The sequence below is a fragment of the Chiloscyllium plagiosum genome, chromosome 41 (genome assembly GCF_004010195.1).
Source record: "Chiloscyllium plagiosum isolate BGI_BamShark_2017 chromosome 41, ASM401019v2, whole genome shotgun sequence".
Classification (NCBI taxonomy): Eukaryota; Metazoa; Chordata; class Chondrichthyes; order Orectolobiformes; family Hemiscylliidae; genus Chiloscyllium; species Chiloscyllium plagiosum.
The window spans coordinates 18,694,710-18,721,932 of record NC_057750.1 but is presented as its reverse complement, the minus strand read 5'-3'; the positions used below and the strand labels follow the sequence as shown (position 1 = coordinate 18,721,932).

The 27,223-nt window shown below is 41.6% G+C and overlaps 2 protein-coding genes across 2 annotated transcripts in view; one reads left to right on the top strand and one right to left on the bottom strand.

The window, feature by feature from the left end:
- LOC122542912 (immunoglobulin kappa light chain-like) overlaps positions 1–27,223 on the bottom strand; it is a 206,450-nt gene that overhangs the window by 62,054 nt on the left and 117,173 nt on the right. The window lies entirely within an intron of this gene.
- The window catches only part of LOC122542911 (immunoglobulin lambda-1 light chain-like), an 85,236-nt gene that overhangs the window by 170 nt on the left and 57,843 nt on the right, over positions 1–27,223 (top strand). Inside the window, exons 2-3 of the mRNA XM_043681056.1 lie at positions 793–1,086; positions 2,878–2,880. Of these exons, the coding sequence (XP_043536991.1) occupies positions 793–1,086; positions 2,878–2,880 (297 nt within the window). The remainder of the gene's footprint in view (positions 1–792; positions 1,087–2,877; positions 2,881–27,223) is intronic.

The following is a 27,223-nucleotide window of genomic DNA, read 5'->3' as shown; positions in this document are numbered from 1 at the left end:
TGGAGAGAAAGTATGCTGCAAATTTCGCTGACCAAATAATAAAAACTTGGAAGGGAAAAGAACGAGAGAATGGAGCAGAGAGGAAGTAGGCAGAAAAAGATGGGCAAGAGGAGGAGGGATGACAATGTTGGAAAGGTGACCGGGCTAATCATCAAACACGATGTATGCATTCAAAGGCAAACAGAAATAGCGTTAGATAGGTGCGTACTGGTCGTACTTATATATTTGGAATGAGCAAGAGTGATATCTCTCATTTAAGTCTCATTTATAATACCGACTTGGCTAAGTCAACTGCCCCCTATCATTAGTCTATAGCGTTGAGTTTGACCAAAAAAATGACAAAACAACGACGTCTTAAGGTAGAACTTGTCTGTCTCTTTGAAAAAAACTTAAGAAAAAGACTGAACCATTCAACCCCCTCAAACGCCTGCTCTGTCATTCAATCTGATCACGAATGATGTGTAGCTTTATCCCATTTATTTGCCTTATTTGTGTGCCCTTAATATCTTAATAGGGTAATATGTAATAATGTTTCAGCTTTGTAGTGACTCGCAGCTTGAATATTTAACGTGTCTCAGTGCTGCAGACGTGCTGCCGGATGCACCAGGGTCAAATTTGCTTCAACAAGCAATGCTTTATTTTCCTCCTTCTATCCCGTCCGCTTGGCTGTTTATCTCAATTACTTTGCAGGATATTATTTCATTGACCTAGAATGGGAGAATGTGTGGGAAGTGAAATATAAGTCGATGAAAATCAAATATTTAAAAATCTTTATTCTCATTTTGCTTTGAGGACACGGAGAGTCTCAGAAGATTGTGCAGGTCCAGGAGCATATCTCCGTGAGAAAAGCCGAATCTGTGGTTATCCCGTGCACCCAACGTGGGACTGATAGTTACATGTACTGGTACCGACAGTCCCCGGGCGAGGGTCTCCAGTATATCCTGCACGCTGTTGAGAAAGGTGAACCGATAAGGTCCGACGAGATCTCAGATCGTTTCAATGCCAAGAGGACATCCGGCGGCTCCTTTGATCTAAGGATAGAGATGGTGCAGCCCAGCGATGCGGCTCGATATTTCTGCGCCTCCAGTGATGCACAGTGCAACACTCCCGCTGCACGGCGCTGCAAAAACTCACCCCGTCGCACGGTCGCCTAACTAGATCTAATTGCGGATAAATGGTCAGTAGACGGAGAGAGTCAGGAAGAAAAAGAGGCAAAAAAGGAAGAAGCAGAAATATCAGTAGACGGGGCAGATGACTAGGCAGGTAGAGTAAGATACGAAGCGTTTATAAGCAGATGTATAGATATGCAGGTTTCTCCACTCTTGCATTATGTTTCTCTTTTGCTTTCTCGTTCTCTTGCCTCAACCACCTTCTGTGTTTTCTATCGTGTTCTCTCCCTTGTTTCCTTGACCTTTTTCTCCTTCCCTTCTTTCATTTAGGTCCTTAAATCCTCTCCTTCTCTTATATATTTTCACCATCTATCGTACATTCTCTTTCTCACTCATTGAATCAATAGATTTTGAAAAGACTTTCACGGCCAAGTTCTCGAGATATAAAAAAAAATGCAAAGGGCAGTCGATGTTGCAGTATGAAGGAAGGTTAATATCCCAAACTTTATATACGAATGGGCGCCTTCTAAGTTAAAGATAGCTTTATTTGATTTGTAACTATATGAATGGATTTCACTTATTTAAACATGGTTATGCTCAGGAGATGTCAGTAACCTAATTGTAATGTCGGTGGACTAGTAAGCAAAAGCTCCAGGCTCAGATTCTGGGACATGAGTTTAAATACCCCCGTAGCAGATGGTGAAATGTGAATTAAATAAAAATTAGAAGCTAGCCTAATAAAGACCATGTGATCATTGGTTGACTGTCACGAAAACTCATCTGGTTCACTAATACCGTCTTGGAAAGGAACTCTGCTGTGCCAACCTGCTATGGCAAAGATTTCAGACCAACAACCATGTAGCTATCCATAACTGGCCTCAGAAATGGCCTAGAAACTCATTCAGGAGAAAAAGAGAGCGGCAGATACTGGAGGTCAGGATCGAAGAGTGTGGCGTTGGAAAAAGCATAGCCAGTTGGACAGCATCCGAGGAGCAGGACGGTTCATGTTTCAAGCATAAGATCTTAATTTTTGATGAAAAACTTATGCTCGAAATGTCGACTCTCCAGCTCTTCGGGTGCTGCCTGACTGGCTGTGCTTTTCCAGCACCACACTCTTCGAATAGAAATCCAGTCAGTTCAAGGGTAGATAAAAATAATACCAGCCTGGCCAGCAATGTTCACATTCTGTTCAAAATAAAAAAAAACCCGAGTTTGCTGTCTTCTCATACGAAAATGCAAGACAAATGTTCAAGACCAAAAAGGATTTCCCTTGAGTACTATTGGGAAAAGTTCCAATTACTATTAAGTTTCATTGTTGAGAGGCCATTCTGTACTTCCCGTCTATGCCAGTTATTTTTTAAGTGATATCACAAAAGGCTTTCTGATTTTGATACCAGGCTTTATTCAGTCCGATCAGAATATTCTTCTATTGCTTTCACCCACCTACTTACATTTGGCTTTCTTTTAAAATTTCTTCAATCTTCCAATCAATCAAAATTATTTTAACAATTTTCTCCACTATTCTCTGACAGTTTTCCAGAACTCCGAAATGGACTTATTAGTGATTACATATCAGGTATCGTCCCTAGTCTTTGTCTTTTCCCTTCAATTTCTCTGCCTCAATCTGTTCCTCCCCCATTTCGTCTGTATAATTCCTTCACATGCATTAATCCTTTTTTTGTTGTTAAACATGTTGTTAATTGTGCTCATATTACACTCCCAAGCAGCACATTTCAATGTATGAACGTGCAAAGATTCAAATCAAGAGAAAGTGAAGGCTCTTTTTTTGTGATTTGTTTATCCCACCTTCCTGTTTCTGACTGTGATTCTTTGCTTCTGATATGTCTATCTACCTCAAAGACTGTTTCCACTAGCTTTTGAAAAAGGGTTCCAAATACCCGCTGATCTCCGCATTTTTGCCTTAAATAGAGGACATATTATTTTGAACCATTGGTATTCATTCTCGGTTCTCCCATGAGAGGAAACACCTTTTCTCCCTTCAGTTTGTCAAGGCCACATGAGAGTTTAATAGATTCATTCAAGCTGACTCTTAGTTTTCAAAACTCAAGTGGTTATAAGTCCAACCATTTCCCATGAAAGAAATCTGCACATTCCAGTTAACACTCCTATAATCTTCCAACAAACTGACATCCTTTCTTAAATAAAGAGACCAATACTGTGCATGGCACTGAGGATATGTGCACCAACGCTCTGTACTACTAATGCATAATCTCAGTACTTTTGCATTCAATTCCCACCATAATAAATGATAATATTCTCGATTTATTTACCGAATCAATTGATGTAATTCCACACATACAAATGTTGTGATTGGTGTACTAAGATGGGTGTGTATTTCAGTTCAATGTAATCTTCTATTGTTTAGGTAATATGATTCGTTTTTATTTCTCTTACCAAACTGGGTCATTTCACTTTTTTCCCCACATTATAATCCATATGCCAGATTTTGGTCACTGCAGTCTCCTTGCATCTGTTTAAAACTTGTGTCAGAGCGCAAAAGAAAATTAAGAAATAATTAATTAAATAATGTACCACGCCTCAGGGCATCCTTGCCTCATAAGAGCGGGCTATGATGCTCAACTCATCGACCGCCAGTTCGGACGTGCCACAGCGAGAAACCATAATGACCTCCTCAGGAGACAGACATGAGTTGCAACTGACAGGGTACCCTTCCTTGTCCAGTACTTCCCAGGAGCCAAAAAACTATGCCATGTTCTTCGCAGCCTGCAACACATTCAGTGAGGATGAGCACCTCGCCAAGACCTTCCCACACCTCCACTTTTCGCCTTTAAACAGCCACTAAATTACAAACAGATCATTGTTCAAAGCAAACTGCCTGGCTTTCAGGATAACACCATACAACCTTGTCATGGTAGATGCTGCAAGACGCGTCAGAATGTCGACCGGAAACCACCTTCATGTATGGAGACACGTCCAAACTTGTATGTGGCAGGTACTCAGCCAACTTTGTCTATCTCATATGCTGCAGGCAAGGATGCCCTGAGGCAGAGTACATTGGCGAAACCAAGCAGAGGCTATAGCAACGGATGAATGGACATTGCACAACAATCAAAAGACAGGAGTGTTCCCTCCAAGTTGGAGAACACTTCAGCAGTCCAGGACATCCCACCTTGGACCTTCGGGTGACTGTCATCCAAAGCAGATTTTGGGACAGGCAACAATGAAAAGTGGCCCAGCAGAGGCTGAAAGCCAAGTTCAGTATCCATGGGGATGGCCTCAACCGGGACCTTGGGTTCATATCACACCAAAGGTGACCCCACTGCACCATACACACAAACTGACAGATGCGCACACCTGCACGCGCATATACACACACAACTCCTACACACACACACACACACACACACTCCTACAGACCCATCCACTCACGCAGACCTTCTCTCATACGCTCACATATACACTCTCAGACTCACACACGCACCCTTTCACAGACTTACACCTCTTTACGCTCACACTCATACACATACACACACTCTCTTACATACACTCATAACCACGCCCCCAACACACACACCCCACATACACACATACACAAGTAAGTTTGTGGGGTGAACTTGTACTTGTAGAAGTACATTTTACTTTGCTCAAAAACTAGATTCTGCACGTCCGTTCTTTAGATAAGAATCAGTCTGACCATTGTGGCACAGACCATTGTGGCTCAACAATTGGAGGTAATGAATTAATGTGAATAAAGAACTGGTTTACAGTCATGAGCAGAGAATTGGTATAAACAGGTATTTCTCAGTGACAGGCAGTGATGACTCAGATACCATAGACTTTAGTACTGAGGCCCTAGCTGTTCACAATATACATTAACGATTGGCACAGAGGAAATCAATGCAATATCTCCAACTTTTCTCACAAGACTTAGCTGGTGGCAGTGTGTGCCGTGAGGAGGATGCGAAGAGGCTGTGGGGTGATTTGGATGGGCTGACTGAGTGGGCAAATTCTTGGAAAATGCAATATAATGGAATAAATATGAGGTTATCCACTTTGGTGGCAAAAACAGTAAGGTAGATTAGTATTTGAATGATAGCAGTTGAGGGGGAAGAAAGTGACATTCAACGAGACCTGGGTGCCATGGTAGAACAGTCTCTCAAAGTTGGCATGCAGGTAGCAGGCGATAAGGATTTGAGTATGGAAGTAGTGATGCCTTGCTGCAGTTGTACATGGCCTTGATGAGGCCAATTGAGTAATATGTGGAGTATTGGTCTACTAGTCTGAGGAAGGAAATTCTTGCTGTTGAGGGAGTCCAATGAAAGTTCACCAGACTGATTTCCAGGATGACAGGACTAATATATGAAGAAAAATTGGATCAGCTGGACTTTTACTCACTGGAATTTAGAAAAATGAGGGAGGACTCCTTGAAAAATATAAAATCCTAATGGGAGTGTACAGTCTAGATGTGTGGAGAATTTTCCCAGTTTCGAAGACTAGTGAGCTAGGGGTCACTGCTTAAGGATAAGGTGTAAGCCATTCATGCCTGAGATGAGGAAGAATTCCTTCATGGTTGTGAACCTGTGGACTTCTATACGACTGAAAACTGTTGGGGCCACTTCATTAAATATATTCCAGAGAATTCTGGACATGGCCCTGTTGGCTAAAGGAGTCAAGGGGTATCGAGAGAAAGTGGGAGTGAAATTGCAAGAACAGCCATGATCATATTGAATTACTGTGCAGGCTCAAAGTGTGGAATGGCCACTCCAGCGCCTATTTTCAATGCTTCTATGTTTATTAAAGTCTTTCGATTCCATGTCTCTAAATCCTTCCTGACCCCAAACCTTCTTTGGAATGTTTTGCTAATGCTAGCTTCTTGTTTGCACGATGTTCCCCTGTAGATTCTTGTCCACACTAACCTCCAACATGCACAAGGTTAATCTGGTACAAGGTTCATATGGGTAAGTCTGCTCCTTAGTTTTCACTTTGAATTAAAGAAAAATCCGAACAATCTAATTTACTCCATTGCTATAACAATGAGAAAATGAGCCCTTCATGAATATTATTTGATTCTATTAGCTAACGAATCTTCTGTACACCCCAAAATATATGAGCTCTTATTTTCCTCAACAGCCATTTTTTGGGGCGGTTGGCGCTATGTCAAATACCTTTTGGAGATTTAAGTATAGAGACAATTGCTCATATCCTTTAACCATACTGCATATTACTTCATCCCATATGTTGTTAAAAAACTAAAAAAAATTCATTTTCAAAAATAATTTTGGCTTTGTCTGATTTCCTTGAACTTTTCTAAGTGCCCTAATAATTGTTTCTAACATAGTCCTGGTTACAGAAGTTACACCAATTAATATGTAGTTCCTAATTGATGTCTTTTGATCTTTCAACACACTTAATATCTTTCAATAACAGAAGATTCGCAATCTGGGGAAGCTTGGAAAATTAAAAACAGATCTTCAAGTATCTGACTAGCCACTTATTTTAAGATACAAGGGCAAAGTTAATTAGGACTTATTCCCAGCTCCAAACATTTTGCTAAGTACCACTTCCCTGAGCTCCTCCTTCCCTTCCATGTTCTAATTTTACAGCTACTTATGAAACGTTTCTTGTATTCTCTATATTGACCACTGATATGAAGTACTTTTTTTTATACATTTCTCATTTCTTGTACAATTTTTTCATTCCTTGTTTATCTTTTCATCAGTCTGCCCGTTTCATTCTCTGACCGTATACCAATCTTTGCACTTTTTTTTCTTAAAGTTTGATGCGACCTTTAATATTTCTGTCGTATCCTAAATGGTGTGCTTCTCTTAGTTTTGTTTTATTTCTCATTGTTATGTATTTATTCAGTGCCTTCTAAAATAGTCCTTGAAATACCTCCTCTAAATATCTATCTAGCTTAGCTAAATTTGAAAGTTTACATTAGCTGTCACTGTTTTCATGTTTTCAGAATTGCATGTGTTCAAGTTTGAAGTACGAATCCTGGACTGAATCTTCTCACACATGCATTTAAATTAAAATTCAATCATATTCCAGTAACTGCAATCTGAGGCGCTTTCACTATGAGGTCACTAATTAATTCATCTTGGTGCACGATACCAGGCTGACCGCGGTCTATTCTCTGGTACGCTGCAGGGTGTGTTGTTCAAAGAAACTGCATTAAACTCGGGATGTCAATTCTTCATATAGTCTCCCATCGTCTATTTGATTTTTTCAGTCTACATTTGAATTAAATTCGTCCGTGATTCCTTCTGTATATTTGTGGATATTCTGGCTATTTGCTATTTCTGGCATTTGTTACAATAATTAAATAACAACCACCATTTCACCCCTTACTAGCTTCTTTGAACATGAACGCCTAATCGGGTCATCCTACAACTAAGTCTTGGCAATAATTACTAGATGATACTCATTTTTATTTGTACTATCCCTTCATCTGTTTGACACCTGTAGTGTCATCTGTTGATTTAGATTTATATTCAGCACCCTCCATCACTGTCTGATCCTTATTTCCATATGAACACCTTTCTCCCTTGGTGTTCACTACATTCATTGATTTGCTGTATTTTCCAAAATGACTTAACCGAACCAATTATTTAACTCAAAGTTCTCTCCAATCATTACTTGTGCATTCATTTGTAGATTGATGCCAACTCAGATTAGATGGACGATCCCAATGGTTCATCCCCACTTTTATCAGTACAGAAGCAAGTGCCATATGAGTTGACACCAATATCTACTGTAGAAGTTGCTCTGCCTGATCTTATTTAGCCCATTCCAGAGAGCATTTGTTTAGGTAATAATCCAGAAGTTGTTATGCAAGTTTTGTGAAAGTTTGTAGCACAGGTTGAGATTTAGGGTGTAGGTTTGCTCGCTGAGCTGTTGGTTTGATATCCAGACGTCCCGTTACCTGACTAGGTAACATCATCAGTGGCGACCTCCAAGTGAAGTGAAGCTGTTGTCTCTTGCTTTCTCTTTATATCTTTCTCCTGGATGGGGTTCTTGGGGTTTGTGGTGATGTCATCTCCTGTTCGTTTTCCAAGGGGTTGATAGATGGCATCTAGACCTATGTGTTTGTTTATGGCGTCGTGGTTGGAGTGCCAGGCCTCTAGGAATTCTCTGGCATGCCTTTGCTTCACCTGTACCAGGATAGATTCGTTGTCCCAGTCGAAATGGTGGCTTTTTTCATCTGTGCGTAGGGCTAAGAGGGAGAGAGGGTCGTGTCTTTTTGTGGCTAGCTGGTGGTTCCTGAGGAATCTGCGGACTGTATTTTTTGAGGATCCGTTCTTCTTGAATATGTTGTATAGGTGGTTCTCCTCTGTTTTCCGAAATTCGTCTGTGCTGCAGCGTGTGGTGGCTCGTTGGAATAGTGTTCTGATACAGCTTTGTTTGTGTGTGTTGGGATGTTTTCTGTACACGCAGGTTTGTAGTTCTCCGTTGTCCTTTCTTTCGACTGTGACATCCAGGAATGCGAGTTTGTTGTCGGTTTCTTCCTCCTTGGTGAGCTTTATGCCTGTTAGGGTGTTGTTGATGCTTTTAAATGTCTCTTCTATCTTGTTTTGTTTTGTGATGACAAAGGTGTCATCTGATAGTGGAGATCCCATGGGAATGCCATTGGTTTGTTTGTAGACTATGTTGTTAAAGGTAACGTGGGTGGTGAGGCACAGATCCACTAGCTTCATGATGTTTTCGTTGGTAATGTGATTGATGGTGGTTGGTGTGTGTGTGATGGTCTCTTCTAAAAGTGTGGTAAGTGTTTCCTTTGCCAGGTCGATGTTGATGGAGGTGAACAGTGTTACGTCGAATGAGATCATTGCTTTGTCTTTCTCTATTTTGGTGTTTTTGATGATTTTTAGGAATTCCTGGGTGGAGTGGTTGTAGTTCTGTGACTCTTCTACTAGGTATTTCAGTCTTGCGTGTGGTTCTTAGGCCAGTCTGTAAGTTGGTGTTCCGGGTAGCGAGACTTTGGGTCTGAGGGGGGCTCCTAGTTTATGGATTTTTGGTAGTCTGTAGAATCGTGGGGTGTTGGTCCAGTCGGGTTTCATTTTCTGGAATTCTGTCTTATTTAATTGTGTAATTTTCTTAGGAGATATGTAATTTTGTTTCCTAGTTGTGGGGGGTCGAGTCTAGCGCAACCTGTTGTTAGGTGTTGGTGTCTGCAAGTAGTGCGTTGGCTTTCTCGATGTAGCCCCTTCTGTCCAGGATGACAGTGAGCCAACCTTTGTCTGCACGTAATATAACGATGTTTTTGTCTTTTTTGAGGTTTTCTAGGGCTTTCTTTTCTTGTGTGTTCAGTTTGTTTTCTTTCATCTTTTGGCTCAGAGTAGGTGCAAAGGCTTGCCAGAGAATTCCTACAGGCTTGGCACTCCAACCACAACGCCATAAACAAACACATAGATCTAGATGCCATCTATCAACCTCTCAGAAAACGAACAGGAAATGACATCACCACAAACCCCAAGAACCCCATCCAGGAGAAAGATATGCACATCTGGATAGGATCTATGCACATCTGGATAGGAATAATGTGATCAAGGATAGTCAGCATGGTTAAGGCTTGCCAGAGAATTCCTACAGGCTTGGCACTCCAACCACAACGCCATAAACAAACACATAGATCTAGATGCCATCTATCAACCTCTCAGAAAACGAACAGGAAATGACATCACCACAAACCCCAAGAACCCCATCCAGGAGAAAGATATAAATAGAAAGCAAGAGACAACAGCTTCTCTTCACTTGGAGGTCACCACCTAGCCAGGTAACGGAACGTCTGGATATCAAACCAACAGCTCAGCGAGCAAACCTACACCCTAGAAGTTGTTATTTTTGAGGTTTTGCTTCTTAATTTGGTACCTAGATTTTCACTACAAATACGCAGAAACTCTATAATTGTGCTGCCTTTGCATGTCGTGTTTACATGGAACTAGGCAATTGGTTTCTCTCTCTCAAGCTTTGTTTTCTTTAGCATCTTTGAATGAATATGCCAAATTATTGGAAAACAACAAGCCTTCTGAAATCCCACTGGTTCTGCAGAAGACAATATCAATTGCCTATCACAATACTGCCCTGAATTACCACTGCATTCATTGCTTCCCCACAAACAATGCACGGTTAACTGTATCAATCTATCGTCCAACTTAAAGTTTGCATTCTTCTCCAAGTAAACCTGTTCGACAATAAGAAAGGCTGAAATTCCTGCACTCTTTTTCTCTGACTCACCTTATTTGCTGCAGACGTAGTCACCATCCTCCATTCGTGACTTCTCAGGAAATCATGATGTGAAAATGCTAGTATTCGACCGGGTTGGACAAGGTTAAAACAAAAAAAAATCACATGACACCAAGGTCATAGTCCAACAGTTTAACATTGGTGCTCGGTGGTTTGCATTACTGCCTCATAGCACCAGGGACCCTGGTTCAATTCTCACCTAGAGCGACTGTCTGTGCTGAGTTTGCACATTCTCCCTGCATCTGTATAGGTTTCCTCCCACAATCAAAAGATGTGCAGGTTAGGTGAATTGGCCATGCTAAATTGCCCATAGTCGGGCCCATAGGTTAGGGGAATGGGTCTGGGTGGGTTACTCTTTAGAAGGTTGTTGGGCCGCAGGGTCTGTTTCCATACTGTCGGTAATCTAATCGGAAGAAGGAGTGGGACTATAAAAGCATGTGTTTTCAAATAAATCTGTTGGACTGTAACCTGGAGTCATGTGATTTTTGACTTAGGAAAACAGAATACCCAGCTGGTGTGACTGTCTCCTATTACAAAATATCCAAGTAACTTTTACCCATCCTGATGTGTTGCATCTTGTGCAGCTCTGCCTCCAGTTTAGTTATTCTAAGTCCAATGTTCTCAATTCACAAACACTTAGTATAGATATATTTGCTCTATGTTACATTACATTCAATGTGGAAATTGAATTTCCTGTATGTAAGAAGCAGGAAAAGTTCAACCCAGCCAATTCCGACTCCATCAGTCTATTCTTGATTATCAGTAAAGTGATGGAAGTTATCATCAAAGTGTTATCAAGCAGCACATGCTCAGCAATAACCTGCTCAGTGGCTCCCAGTTTGAGTTATGCCTGTGTTACTCAGCTCCTGACTTCATTGCAGCTTTGGTCTAAACCGGGACAAAAGAGCTGAATTCCAGAGGTGAGGTGAGAGGGACAGTTCTTGATATCAAGACTTTATTTGACCAAGTGTGGCATCAAGGAGTTCTAGCAAAACTGGAATCAATTGGTACCATGGGGCAAATTCTCTCATGGTTGGAATAATACCTGACACATAGGCAGATGGTGGTGGTTGTTGGAGGTCAGTCAACTCAGCTCCAGCTCATCTCTAACGGAGTTAGTTAGGGCACAGTCCAACCATATTGAGCTGTTTCATCAATGCACTTCCCACCATCATAAGACCAGAAGTAGGGATGTCCGCGAATGAACGCACAATATTCAGCACCATTCACAACTCCTCAGATACTCAAGTATGTTCAAATGCAACAAGATCTGGACAATAGCCAGATTTCAGCTGACGGGTCACAAGCAACATTTGCACCATTCAAATACAAGGTTATAACCATCACCAATAAGAGACAATCTGACCACCGTCCCTTCGCGTTCAATGGTGTTACAATCACTGAATTTCCCACTATCAACATCTTTGGGGTTATTGTTGACAAGAAACTCAACGAGACTCACCACATAAACACAGTGGCTACAAAAGCAGGTCTGAAGTTCGGAATGCTGTGGCAAGTAACGCAGCTCCTGATGACTCCAAGCCTGTCCACCATCTACAAGTCAGGACTGTGACGGAATATCCTCCATTTGCTTGACTGAGTGCAGCTCCGTCATCACTCAAGAAACTTGACACTATCCAGGACAGAGCAGCACGCTTGTTTGGTACTACGTGCAAAAGCATCAGTTCCTCTACCACAGATGCTTGGTTGCAGCAGCGTGTAATATTTACAAGATGCCCTGCAGAAATTCACCAAAACTCCTCGCTCAGCACCTTCAAAAACCACGACCACTTCCATCTAGAAGGACAAGGGTAGCAGATACATGGGAACACCACCTCCTTCAAGTTCCCGTCCAAGCCACTCACCATCTTGACTTGGAAGTATATCACCGTTACTTCGCTATTTCTGGGTCAAAATCCTGGAATTCCATCCCTAATGGCAGTGTGGGTCAATCCACAGTAGGTGGACAGCAGTGGCTCAAGGATGCAGCTTACCACAACCTTCTCACGTGCAACTAGGGACAGGCAATAAATGCTAGCCAGTGACGCCCATATCCCACAAATGAATTTTAAAAACATATTAATTCAAGAGCCTCCATATACTTCAGCCATGTCAAATCACCTATCTTGTCATTGTTCATGTGTTTTGTTTAACTACTTAATTATTTCATAACATAATTTATTTATTTTTAAAAGTGGATATATTGATAATATACCAGCAGTTCCTGTATCATTTTAAAGTTTAGGTAGATTTTTTTTTCCATTTACCAGATATGCAGCAAAAAAATTGCTTCCTATTTGGAAGAATAAGAACCAATCCTACAGGATGCAATAAGTTAGAAACAATCAAGGAACATCTCATACCATCTTGCCCATTCACCGTCTGGCAGTCTGTTGAAAGAGGCACGCAGTCCGAGGTTGCACTGGGATACCTGTATTTATATGACCAAACAATTATTTCAGATAGCACTTCGCTGCATAAAAAGCCACGGCGTTTACGTCTGAGTTTCTGGGTTTGTTTTTAAATAATGGTCTTGTTTCACTGACTACCCGCTGGAAGAATTAGCACTCCTTATCTACACAATCATAAACTCTAAAATTTGAAAGGTGTTATTCAACTTCTCACTAACCCAATGTGCTCTATCATTTCCCACAGATGTTATTCTACTGCAATCATAAGGTGGAGGGTGTGCTCCGCCGGAAGTGACGCTTGCATAATGATAACACCTGGATGCTTTGTATTCAATTAGACACAACAGAGAAAAACGCCATCAGTTATCGGATTAAACTGCTTTCCGTTCACAGATCGGGCTAGTGTGCAGCAAATAAACCATGTTGCATGAAGTTCATTATCTTATTTGGACGGCTACGATGTTTGCAGGTAGGTTGCATCGATATATTTTGCAGAAGAAAGAACGATAATGCCAACTTTAGTTCAGTTGATAACAGTTCTGCTTCCCAGCAGAAAATCATTCTGTTCGAATCTCGACTTTTTTTTCAAATTCATTATTGATTCTGGACTGTTACGCCTGAAGGACCGTTCCACAACTTTAGAAACAGTCCTAAGGGTGCATATTCCGGGTTCAATATTAAATCGAATCGGTTTTTCAGATAATTTAAATAGGTCCATAACCATTGTCTAACATCAAAAGAGAGGTCTTACAAATCTTTACCATGTAGCAACCCCTTCAAAAGTTTGTTATTATCGCACTGTTGTGTTTTGGCCCATGTTGCGCGCAAATTGGTCGTGGCGTTCCTTAAATTTGAGCTTAGACCATGATTTTAAAATGTTTCATTGTAAAGTGCTTTGGGTTCGCTTAACTACAGAAACTTTTTTTCTTTACAAAACGTGAAATTCAGTCCCTGTTTTAATCGTAAACGTAAACTAATTACTGTTCCATTCGACAGGAACACTCACCTCTTTTGTGGAGCAGTCGCCTTCTATTGTATCAATTGCAACAGGACAGTCGACAACATTGAGGTGTACGCTGAAGGATACTGACTATACCAACATGTTCTGGTACAAACAACAGCCAGGCCGGGCATTGAAAGCTCTATTCAATTCTGCTGGAGAAGGGTTTGTTACAAATTTTACGTCTGACTCGTTTAAGGCAGAGAGAACCAGCAATACGCTGTTTACTTTGACACTGAATGATGCCTCTCCGTCTCACACGGCTGTATACTTCTGTGCTTGTAGTAACACAGCGCTTCATAAAGGTGGTCAGTAGCTGCAAAAACCTACAAATGCGCTCATGATTGTCTACTTTCGTCAAACTGCGGCAGCAGCAGATGGCGTTTCAGTATACAGATCATGAAATCACAAAATCTACAGAAGAACATCATTCACAGCTTCATTTCTCTTCCACTGATTCTACGGATGTCCTATGAATACAAATCGTTGTCTTCTGATGACCGAATTCCTGGCATTGGACCCACATAATCGTCTTTCATCTTGCGAGTTCATTTAATTATTTTAGACTCCTATGTTCAATTTCCTCTTAGGCGAACCTTCATAGCGCAGAATTTCAGCAACATCCCGGTCTTGGCATTTAATTTAAGTTGTATACCACTGGAATCCGAAAAATACATCTGTATTGAACATGCTCTAAGTCATTCATTTTAATTTTGCGCCACATGCAGGTGAAAGCACGGAATCGAACATGAAGTCTATCATCCCGCCAGCGACTGTCAACAATACATGGACGCACAGTGTCGATTCTAACCACAAACTGACAGCGACCAATTATATAAAACTTGACTCCGGTTGACATGACAGATGCTGTCACCATGCTCGCTGTGTTTTTAATCAGCGCCAATTGACTGAAGGATTGGGACAGAATATGATTAAATTGTTTCCGTCTTGCAATTAATCAAGGATCAAAGACAATATGAAAAAGAAACAGCTTTAGGAAGGAAGCAAAGCAATTCTGACAGCATGAGAAAAGAGTGCTGATTGGTTGACTTATGTCTTCTTTACTCAGAGTGTTAAGGGCGTGGAATGCCCTACCTGCCAATGTAGTTAACTCAACCATATTAGGGAAATTTAAACATTCCTTGGATAAGTACATGGATGATTATGGGATAGTGTAGGGGGAAGGGCTGAGAATAGTTTACAGATCGGCGCGACATTGAGGGCCGAAGGGCCTGTTCTGCGCTGTATTGTTCTATGTTCTATGTTTGACGTGGGGAATACAGAAGATACTATTTCTTGTTTTGGGATGATAACTGTTTAAATTCAAATCAGATAGGTCCATTCTGATTGGTCAGCATGCCATACATGCGCTGCAGGGGTTGATTATCTTCATCAGCAGCCTTTTACCCAATGGAAAAGGTGCAATGTGTGGACATTTTTGGTTCACCTACAGGGACTCTAGTTGTCCAGGCCTTGTTACATATGGGTATGGATAACATCAGTGTCTGAACAATTTGAAAGGATGGTGAACAGGTGAACATTGTGAAATCAGTAAAGAACACGACTTCTGAATTGAAATGTAAGAAAAGTCTTGAATAAACCAACTAGAGCTGGGCTGACTTTGGACATTATCCTGCAGAACACTGAAATTATGTCCTGGACCGAAGATAATTGTTATTCAACAGCCGCAATAATCTTAATTAGTGATCGATATATCTCACACTCACATAGGTCATGCTTCCCTGGAATTTGATGTCCTATTTATTTAAATAGAACCCTCACAGAAATCTATGAAATTCTAACAAGACTAGATAGGATGAAAGCAAAAAGGATGTCCTCAACGACCCAGGAGTCCAGAACCATTGGTCAGGTTTGAAGGATATGGGGTAGGCCATTTAGGACTGAGATGAGGAGAAATTCCTTCACCTAAAGAGTGGTGAACCAATGGCATTCTCTGTAACAGAAAGCAGTTGAGGGCAAAATATTGAGTGCTTTCAAGAAGTTAGATATAGTTTTTAGTGCTAAAGTGATCAAAGGGTGTAGGGAGAAAATGAGAACTTACTTTGTTGGATGATCACCTTGATCATAATTAATTAAGTAGCAATCTCAATGGGTTGAATAGCCTACTCCTGCTCATTTTTTCGTTCTTTTTTTCTATGAAGCAAATATCTGAACACAAATTCTTCACGTTTACTCTATCAAAATGCTTAAGGGAATTCACCAATATTTCAAATCCATCCTATCTTTTCTGCTGCAAGGGAAACTGTTCAACAGAAATATGAAATTTGTAATCCTTAAACCTTAGTAATGACATGAATGATTTATCCATTGCAAAGACAATCCACTTTCCTGACCCATTTTCTTACTGAACCATCTGCTCTAACAGTGGTTTTGAGCATTTGCTGATAACCGTTAAACCACTTATCTACCAGGTGTATTTTTTTGTGCCTTTTGAATAAGTATCAAAGCCAAGTGGAGAACATAACCTTTTACAGTTCATTTGGCAGATGCAAGACGGAACTGTCTTTCCCAAAACAAGAAAATATAGAAAGCAAACAAAGTCTTTCAGACCATGGAATCTGTCATTTTTTTCGATGGAAAATTCAATTACTTCAATGTCATCATGCTCCCATCTTCTTTGTCTAAGTCTATCAGCACATACTTCTATTATTTCTCTCTAATGCATTTATCCAGCTTTTCTCTAAGCTACATCTATACTATTTAACTCAACACATGTGGTAGCAAATGTTGCATTTTCTCTGAAATTTGGGGAAATTCTAGATGTATTGTTTATATTAATATAGATTAGTGACAGCTACTTTTCATTTCCCCGATTTCAATTACTACAGTCATCTGCTTAATCCCAATATCCTCGTGTTCAGATTCTTTTTGAAATGGTTAACCAATGCTCATTTGATAATTAGTATTGAATCTGTTTCCTTCTCACTTTCAGACCATTCGCTTTTAAATTACCTAATTCATCATTTAAACAAATTCCTCAAACTGAAATTAGTGCATTTGCCAATAGTCCTGAATTTCAGTGCTCCGTAGTGCCCTCCAATCCTAGTTAGCCATGCTAGGAAATGGTCAGCAATTTTTTAAACATTTAGTGGGATGTGGGTATTGCTGGTATTTAGATCATCTCTTAGATTGTCACTGCAATCATGTGAATATTACCTGCATTTGCAAAAGCAAATAGTGTAAATGCTGGAAATATGAATTAAACACAACGAAAGATATAAATACTCAACATACCAGTCAATACTTGTGGAGAGAAACACGGTTAATATTTCAGTTCAGGTAATCAGTAACTTGTAAACATTTCGAACGATGCATCTTCTTTTCCATGATCTCATAGGCTGATGGAGCAGATTCGATGGTATTCCTGATTCTAAATTTCATTTTCGCATCCAAAATTGACAAGTCTCATTCTGAGAGGCAAGAACTGTAATAATTTTGTTCTTTCCACTCGACTAATTATCATTCAGATGAAGAGGACAGCAATTTCAATTGAATGTTCAGACATTTAAACTGATCACAACTCCTTAAGTTAAAAATAGAGATGAATAAGGATAAGTCAGGATCTGAGAGGAAGTTAGTAAAGTGGGGAGGGCAAAATATGTCAGTATTAGGCAGGAGCAAGACAGTGTTAATTGGAACCAGCTGTTATTGAGCAAGTTCATGTTTGATATGTGGGAGCTGTTTAAATGCCTATTGATCAGAGTTCAGGACCAGTATATTCCAGTAAGAAAGAAGAACAGGGATAGCAAAGTGTAGGACACTTGAATGATTAGCGAGATTGTGAATTTAGTCAAAAAGTAATTGACCTGGTTTGGATAAAACTGAACCAGGTCAATGAACAATGCAAAGAAAGTACAAAAAAAAAGCAGAAATTTAGCAGAACAAGGAGGAGCCATAAAATGTCCTTGGAGAGTCAGGTTAAAAAGAATTTCAAGACATTTTACACATTAAAAGCAAGAGAATAATTAGGGAAAGGGTAGGACCACGCAAGGATAAAGGAAGAAATTTGTGCTTGGAGGTAGAGGATATGGGCGAGATTCTAAATGAGTGCGTTGCAACAGCATTCACCAAGGAGAAAGGCAAAGAGGATAGCGAGATTAGTTTAGGGCATGCTAATATACAAATGCATGTTAAGGTCAAGAAAGGAGTGGTGTTAGGTGTCTTATAGAGCATTAAAATGGATGAGTCCCCAGGACCTGATGGGATGTAGACCAGGTTATTGAGAGATGCAAGACAGGAGATTTCTGGGTTGCCCAAGATATTCATATCCTCTCTATCCACTGGAGAGGTTCCAGACGACTAGCAAGAAAGAAAATAGGGATAATCCAGGGAAATAGAAACTGTTGAGTCTCACATCAGCATTTGCGAAACTATTGGAGAGAACTCTTAGGTATAGGATCTACGTACATTTGGAAAAGTATAATCTAACGAGAGACTGTTAGCACTACTTTTTGTGGGGCAGGTCTTGTCTTACTAACTTGATTGACGTTTTTGAAGACGGGCTGGGGGTACAACAGTGGATGTTGTTTACATGGTTTTTTACATGACTTTCCCAAGATCTCTCATGGAAGGCTCACTTAGAAGATTTAAGTTGCGTGGGATCCATGGTAACTTGGCTATTTGGATTCAGAATTAGGTTAGCCATAGAAAACAGAGGATTGTGGTGGAATTGTGTTTTTCTGCCTGGACATCCTTGAGTATTGGTGTTCCACAGGGATCCATGCTAGGACCTCTGCTGTTTGTGATTTATATAAATGACTTGGATGAAAATGTAGATGGGTGGGTTAGTAAGTTTGCAGATGACATCAAGATGTTGGGAGTTCTGGATAGGGTCAAAGGTTGTCAAAGGATACTGCAGATATAGATCAGTTGCAGATGTGAAGGTAGAAATGGCAGATAAATTTTAATCCAGGCAAGTGTGGTATGTTGCACTTTCGGAAACCACATTTTAAGGGACAGGATACAGTTAATGGCAGGATCCCAAAGAGCATTGATGTACAGAGGAATTTTGAGGTCCCAGTCTATAGCTCCCTGCAAGTGGCCACACAAGTAGATATGGTGGCAAAGAAGGTGTACAGCATGCTTATTTATAGGAATTCAAAGGAGATGTGAGGGACAAGTTTTTTATATGGAGAGTGGTGGGTGCTCAGAATGGGCTGCCAGATGTACAAAGTTAAAAATCACACAACACCAGGTTATAGTCCAACAGGTTAAACCTGTTGGACTATAACCTGGTGTTGTGTGATTTTTAACTTTGTACACCCCAGTCCAACACCAGCATCTCCGAATCATGACTGCCAGATGTAGTGATGGATGCAGGAACAATGGGGCACTTAAGCAGCTTTTAAGGGCCATGAATAAATAAGGAATGGAAGGATATAGATCATGGGCAGGCAGAAGGGATTATTTTGATTTGGCACCATGTTCAGCACAACATTGTGGGCTGAAGGGCTTGTTCTGTGCTGTACAGTTCTATTTGAGTTAGACTACAACAAAAATAAAAACATTAAACAGTACTTATATGAATCTTTCACTAGAGATACCTAGTTTACAGTTCTCAGTTGAATTATTGGTGTCAGTACAGCTGAACGGGGAAGTATCGATAATTCTGAATGCCATTGCTTCCTATATCCTTTTTGTGATAAAAACCACATTTTTCCTGCCTTATTCTGAACTGCTTAAGGTGTATACTCTCAATCTGTCTGTTCAGATGTCATAATTTGTACAGAAATATTTCTACCACTTCATTTTTCTTTCTGTAAATGTTTCTTCTCCAGTCTGACCATTTCTTTTAAATTTTGTTACCCTATATCTATTTTGGTTTCTTTCTTTGGCTCACTCTGTCCAATTATTTGTCATATGAGCAGTTTCTTCACACATTTTTGGTAGACAGCACTGGAGAAATGCTGCACAGACTAAATTGTTAAACTGAGGCTTTGCCTTCAATCTCAATTGGACATAGAACTTTTTAGATGTATTACAGAAAAGAAGAACAATGGTATCTCGTGAATGTCCAGATCAATGTTTACCATAAACGGAGAAGTCCAGCAATTGGTTTTTCATAATTGTCATTCGTGAGTGGCTGGTGTACACTTGCTAGCCGTCCTTCCTGTAATGCAACACATGTCCATGGATAAAAAAAAAATCCCTTTCTGGCAAAGATGATCATAACTCAAACTCTTTGTTTAATTTTAAATTCTACCTCCCCACTCTGAGTTCGTGCATCAAGATGCTGATTATCCTAATTCATTAATCTAAGTATTTTTGGCACTAAATAAGAACAAGTTGAATGATTCTCTGTTGTGCACTAGTATCATTCAATCAGGAAAACAATCTAGTACCTGGCAATTGATGTTGATGCTTCATTTTCCTTATCTAAGGCAATAGAAGCACCCCAGAGAAGGCGTACTCGGCTGGCCATATAGGAGGGACAACCTTAAAAGAAGTTAGCAGGTTGGGCTTGTACTCATTGGAATTTATCAGAATGAGGGGCAAATTGACTGAAATACTTAAAATTCCTCTCTTGTAGGAATGTTGAGGACCAGAGGCAAGATTTCAGAGGATGGGGTCACCCTCTTAAGACAGAGATGAAGAGATTTTCACCGTCACGGAGGGTTCCCATGTATATCTTTAATCAAAATGCCATGACATGCTTCAACAACAGGTAGGACTTGAATCCAAATCTTACAACTTCTCTTGAGTTATAAGGAAATTATCACTGCATCAGAGGAGTCCTCACTGGAGGTAATCAATCTGTGGAAATATTTGCTACTGATCATGGTAGAGGCTGAATCATTTAGTATGTCCAAGGCTGAGCAAGACATATTTTTAATCAGTAAGGGAATCAAGAGTTATGAAGCAAAGGCAAGAAAGTGGAGTTGAGGATTTTCAAAATGGCTATTACCTCAGTGAACGGTGGAGCTGACTCGCTCGGTTGAATGGTCATTGAAATAAAGCAAAGAACTGAGGAAGCTGAAGATCTGACCAAATTCAACAGGTCGAACAGCATCTGCAGAGAGAAAGCAAAGTTAACTTTTTGGGTCCAGTGAACCTCCTTTATCCATATTGGATGCCCTTGGTATTGAAATAATCACTTTTTTCTTAAGTAATTGCAAACTAGTTATACCGGATTACTGATTTGCTGATGGTCGGAGAATTACTAAGTTTAACTGTAACCTGACGTTAGATAATGGACGTCTTTACAAGGACTGAACTTGAAGAAGGCTTCAAATTTCGATTTGTAGTCATGTGAACCCTGAAGGACACAACGTCCAACTTGAAAATTGGCAGTAACCCATTGGTGCAGTGGACTATTGTACGAAGAGCTATTTAAGCAAATAAGTAGGGAGTGCGGATGTCGTTTGCCAAGTCAGTTTTTTTGACCAACTCGAATTACCCCAGAGAAAATGGTAGTGGATTGCCTTGTTGAAGGCAAGGGTTCGGTTTTCTGCGCTTTGGCCCACTCTCCAGGAAAGCTCGGGCTTCCTGGTCTCGACGCTGCAGATCCCTGGGGACTGATATTTCAGGCTCACTCAAACCAAGCTGGTCTCAGCCCACAGCTGATAGCCAGCCGCCACCGCTCGGGACCCACGGCCGCTACTACCCTCCCCGTGATGCCAGCGCCGCGATTGCACTCTCTCCAGAAGGTAAGTAAACAAAAAGGGGAGTTAAAAAGAATGCGGCCAGCCTGGAGCGGTACAGATGCTTCACAGCTAACTCACACTCTTCTCCCCCGTCCCCGCTGCCGGTCCCTCTCTCTCCCCCCTCCAGCCGCCCCCCCCAAACCTCCCACCACCGGGTCCCCTCTCTCTATCCCCCTACCCGCTGCCGAGTCCCGCTCTCTCTCTCTCTCTCTCCTCCCTCCCCGCTGCAGGGTCCCGTTCTCTCTCCCCCCTTCCGGCGGCCGGGTCAGGCTGTTTTTTTTAACTGCTGCAGAGCTCTGGCTGTCTCCTCTCCGCGCTGCTGGCCCTCTCTCTCCGGCCGCTGCATTCAACTTCTTTAAAAGAAAAAAAACCCTAAATAATAAAAGAAACAAAAAGAAAAGAAAGCAGACGCAGGCGGACGAGCCCCAGAACATGAGCTGGAATGCTGTGCTGCCAGTCCCCCGCCGCCATATTGCTGTCTCTTTGTCAGGTTTGTGATGCCCCCACCCTCAAGGGAAACCAATAATGTTCCATCAGGATGGCGTTGTGTCTTGGACCGGAGCTTGGTGATGGCTGTACTCCCATGCATCCACTGTCGTTGTTCATTTCGATGGCAGAGGTTTCGACTTTTAAGGTGCCTTGGATGAGTGGATCTTGCAGATGGCTTGTCCTGGTGGTGGGAATGAATGTTCAAGATGATGGATAAGTGTCAATCTAGCAGGCTGTTGTGGCATGGATGGTGGCGGGCTCCTTGAGTCCAGTTGGAGCTTCAATCATCTAGACGATGGAGATTTTTTTTCATCGCACCCTTGATTTGTGCCTAATACTGAAGATAGTTTGAGCTGTCAGGCGATGAGCGCTCGGCACAGAATTCCCAGCTTCTGCCTTTTTTTCATGAATCCCTACAGTGTGGAAACAGGCCCTTCGGCCCAACAAGTCCACACTGACCTTCCGATGAGTAACCCACCCAAACCCATCCCCCTACCCTATTATCCTATATATACACCTGACTTAACACCACCGTGAAATTTAGCATGGCCAATTCACCTAACCCCGATCTTGCATTATCAATATTTATTGTAGCGGGGTACAGCGCTGTAGATATATTCCGTGTTGGACAAAATTGGGCAAATTAGTGCCGGATGGTCATAGCCGCAAACCTCGACAGCTCCTCCCTCCACGACCCCCTCCCCCACCCCCAATTCCGAAAAAAACTAATTTCTTCCTTGAAATTTCATGAAAATTAATTCAACTAGGAAACGGAAATGAAAATATTTGGAATGAAACAAAACAAATGCATTTTTTTTTTAGTTGGTTTATGGGCTTTCCGTTCCTAATTGTTATGGGTCAATCCCATTACCGTTTCATGAAATACAGAGCAGACTAGCATGCAGGCAAGCACCGCCTCCCCGCGAAAATGGGGTGGAGATCATCTCTGAGGTGCATCATCTGCTTATGACGTAATGCTCTGCTTGCACTTAATCAACGCCCCTGAGATCCTGCCCATCTAGCAGAACGCCTGTTAAATCTGATGCAGAGATGCGATTTAGTTTGATCGTCTTCGGTGGTTTCCTTCTCGCTCTTAGTATGTTAAAATTCTCTCCTGCCTTTTCATCAAGGAGAGGAAATGATTAAGGCTCTGCAACTAATGCAGTACGATGTTGACTTGTGAAATCAGAAAACAATTACTTAATAGAGTGCCGTATTTATTCTGGTCATTATAGGACAGAACCTTTTAAATTATTGCACTTGCGTCAGGCACGCATATTTCACTAATCCTATTGGATTTGCATGAATTCAGTGACTTGTAGGAAATTAGGACAAAAGCTGAATTCTTATAGATAATCCGCTGTCTCTATCCATTGCCTCAAGTATTGCTCGAAAATCTTTATTTTTTTCATCTCTAATTCTCATTTCCAGGTGGTTCCCGGGGTGATGAGGTGCGCCAATGGCCCGCTTCGCTTGCCCTCAACCCACGAGGATCGGTCGAACTGAATTGTCTGCAGGAAGGGACGATACGTGATAACATGTTCTGGTATCGTCAATCGGCCGATGGAAGCTTCGCGTTAATCGGGTACATGTATTTAGCAGGGGAAGCTCAGTATGAAGATGGCTTCAAGAGCGGCTTTACTATTACGAAGACAATGGAAAATAAAAAATCTATCCTGAAGATTGACAGCGTTGAACTCACCGACAGCGCAAGTTATTTCTGTGCAGCCAGTAACACAGCGCTTCATGGTCTCAGGTAACTGAGACAAAAACCCTTTGCACAAATTGAGCTGGGTTACGGCGGATTAACAGAAATACAGTTCAAGCATACGAGATTATTAAAGTGCTACGCATTCAAACCTACACTTTCAAGATGACAGGACGATAACTGCAAGATAAGTCCAATTCTGTTCAATACCGGGTTCAGGAGAAATTCGGTGACTGATGAGAATGTAGAAAATGGGCAAACACGCTAGATGCGTTTAAGGTAACCCATAATCACCGTATTTGTGAGGCAGATATAGAAGGCTCAACTGATAAGAATGAAACAATATAAACCCTTACACCTTGATCGGTGGGATATACCATGTACGATTTTATGTGTGTTTGGGGGGGGGGGGGGGGGAATAGTTGAAAGGCAGATAATGTCTGGATGCGCACTTCTCGGGATTAAGTAGGAAAAGAATCAACCACCAGCCATTCGGAATGCAAAGGTAGTTAGTGTTTTGAGTGTCAGGGATTCAACCATGCAGTGTCATCATCGTTGAGCCGAGGCTCGTGACGTTCTCTTACTCTGTGATGCAACACAGAAAGACATCATTCTAGGACAGAATGGAAAGACTGAATTCGTAAGAGGGGTGGTAGGAGGTAAAAAGTTCTAGTATGAATCCTTTATAAAATCTAGGACTACTTGCCGACAATTTGGTATTTCATTTAAGTCTAAAGTATCTTAGAGGCTTGGAATCAAAGCAAAGCAAGCATATCAAGGTTTCTACTGCAGAGTGGGTGACAGCAGCAAATTGAGTAACTGACTAAATTGTTTTTATAACTGCTTCTAAGGAGAGTGATCTCAAACTCAATTAAGTGTGAGACGTTACACATTCTGTCACGGAGTGCTCTGGTGTAAAGTGGCAAAACCGTGAGTCTGATGAATGGGAGTGACAGGGAGGAGATTAGGGGAGGAGTGGGTCACCTTTTTCTACTTTTTCTCTATCTTTGGTCGCAGGTACACCAAGGGATGAAAAACTGAAAGAGAAAGGTGAGTTTCGAAAACATTCCATGTTGACAACATGGTATTATGTTTGCCATAGACATACAGCAGAGAGGTTTACTGGATTGATTCCTAGGATGGCAGGCTTGTCATTTGAGGAGAGGTTGAGTCAATTGGGCCTGAATTCACATGATGATTGAGAGAGAATCTCGTTGAAACATATAAATGATAAGGACTGAACATACTGGATGCAGGGACAATGTTTCACCTGGCCATAGTGTCAAGAAAAAGTGATCACGGTCCCAGGGTGTGGGTTTAGAATGAGAAGAGGAGAAAAAATGTTCCTGAAAAAGCACCTTCCAAACCCGCAACCACTGCCATTTAGAGAGACAAAGGCAGAAAGTACATGGGAACAGGAATGTAAGTTGTCAAGAAGAGGGAAATTGTCTGTGAAGGGAAATAGAGAGCCCAGCTATTTGGGCAAAACGTTGGCAGTTGTAGTGTAATATGAGGAAACGTGAACTTGTCTAGTGTGGCAGGAAGAATACAAAAGTGGGATGCTATTTAAATGGAGAGAGACCACAGATATCCACACTACAAAAGGACATCGACTCAGGAAATGTGGGAGACATGCTGGCCTTCACGTGAGACTGAAACTACGTGGATTCAAGTCCCCACTCCGCAGATGCTCCTGGCAAAAATCCAAACTATTTAAAACAAGCTTGATGATCTTAAAGCGAGACACACCTTCTAAATGAACTTGAGAGACTGTTATGTGTTTTGCTTTTCAGAGACATGGCCCCCTCCTGCTATACCTGACTGTACCTGACAACCCAAATTATCCCTATTCATCAGATAGACCATTCAGAGTTTTCATGCAAGGTAAGCAGCGTTAAGGTCTTCCTCCTAATCAACAGCATCTGGTGCTCAGACATAGTGATCCCAGTGAGTTATGCCACCACCTACCTTCCAACCCCACCCCACCCCAACCTGCCCACCCTTCCCCGGACTCAGAATATCTTATGGTGAAGTGCCAACCCTAATACCGGCCATGCAAGTTCACCTTTATTATCCTGACAGCAGTCTATATTCCACCTGATGAATAGTGTGCTTGATGAACAATACACCACAAAAGTCTTGAGGTAGAATGCCTGAGGTCTTGTTCATCATAGCCAGTGAAGTCACACAGGTCAACCTCAAGAATCTGCTAACAAAATACCCTCAACACCTTTACTTTCTCACCAGACATTCAAACGTCTTTGACCATTGTCATACAACCATCAAAGATGCCTACTGCTCCACCTCCACCACCTCCTCACTCCCCCTCCCCGGAAAACCAAATCACAGGCTGTGCTTCTCCTTTCAGGAGAATACAACTTGAGCATCCAGCGGCCGGTTTTGAGCACTTTGAATCTTGCTGTCAAAAGATGGAAGCAGGGGAAAATCAGCAAATGGAGCACACTGCCACAAAATGCCCAAACCACCCTTTCGCATGATCACAATCTGCCCCAAGTGTAACAGACTCTGCGGTAACCACATTAGTCTGTACAGCCACCTACAGACTCATCCTGAGAGTGGAAGAGAGTCATCCTAGCATTGGAGGGACTGTCGATGATGATGTCTCTGAGGCTGTTGGGTCAGGTGACATTGTTTCACTGACCTTCTGTTCAAAGCAATACAACTTGAAGAGTAAGGACCCAGTACATAAGTGTTGGTCTGAGACAATGGAAAGGGCTTCTAAGGACTGCTTAGAATCAGTATACTGGTTCATATTCAGGAACTCAGCCAACCTAAATGAGTATGCCACTACAAATACAGCCTTCACTGGTAACTGTGTAGAAGACTGCATGCCAAAAAAGTTAATTCATAAGTTTCCCAATCATAAACCATAGATGAACTGGGAAATCCAGTTCCTACTGAAGTCCAGGTCTGAGACATTCATGTCAGTTGACCCTAACCTATACAGGAAATCTAGGTATAACCTTGACAAAGCCGTTACAGAGGCCAAGAGATGATAACAATCTAAGTTAGAGACCCAGACAAACCATATGGACACTCATTATTTATGGCGGGGATTGCACGATATATTGGGCTACAAAGCGAGGTGAAACAGAATCATGAGCAACAATGAGCTCAAAGCATTCTATGCTTGCTTTGAACAGAAAGTCAGTGAAACAATGCCACCTGACCCAACAGCCTCAGATACACCATCATCGACAGTCCCTCCAATGCTAGGATGACTCTCGTCCACTCTCAGGATGAGTCGAAAGGTGGCTGTACAGACTAATGTGGTTACCGCAGAGTCTGTAATACTTGGGGCAGATTGTGATCATGCGAAAGGGTGGTTTGGGCATTTTGTGGCAGTGTGCTCCATTTGCTGATTTTCCCCTGTTTCCATCTTTTGACAGCAAGATTCAAAGTGCTCAATACCGGCCGCTGGATGCTTCTCCTCTACTTTGGATGGTATTGGGCCAGTCATTCCCAGGTGTTTGTAGGAAAGCTGTAATTTGCCAGTGAGGCTTTGAGAGTATCATCAAAGTACTTCTGTCCATCTGGGGCTCACCTGTTATTTTGAACCTCCTTGGGTTGTCTCATTTGGTCATGCGGATGAC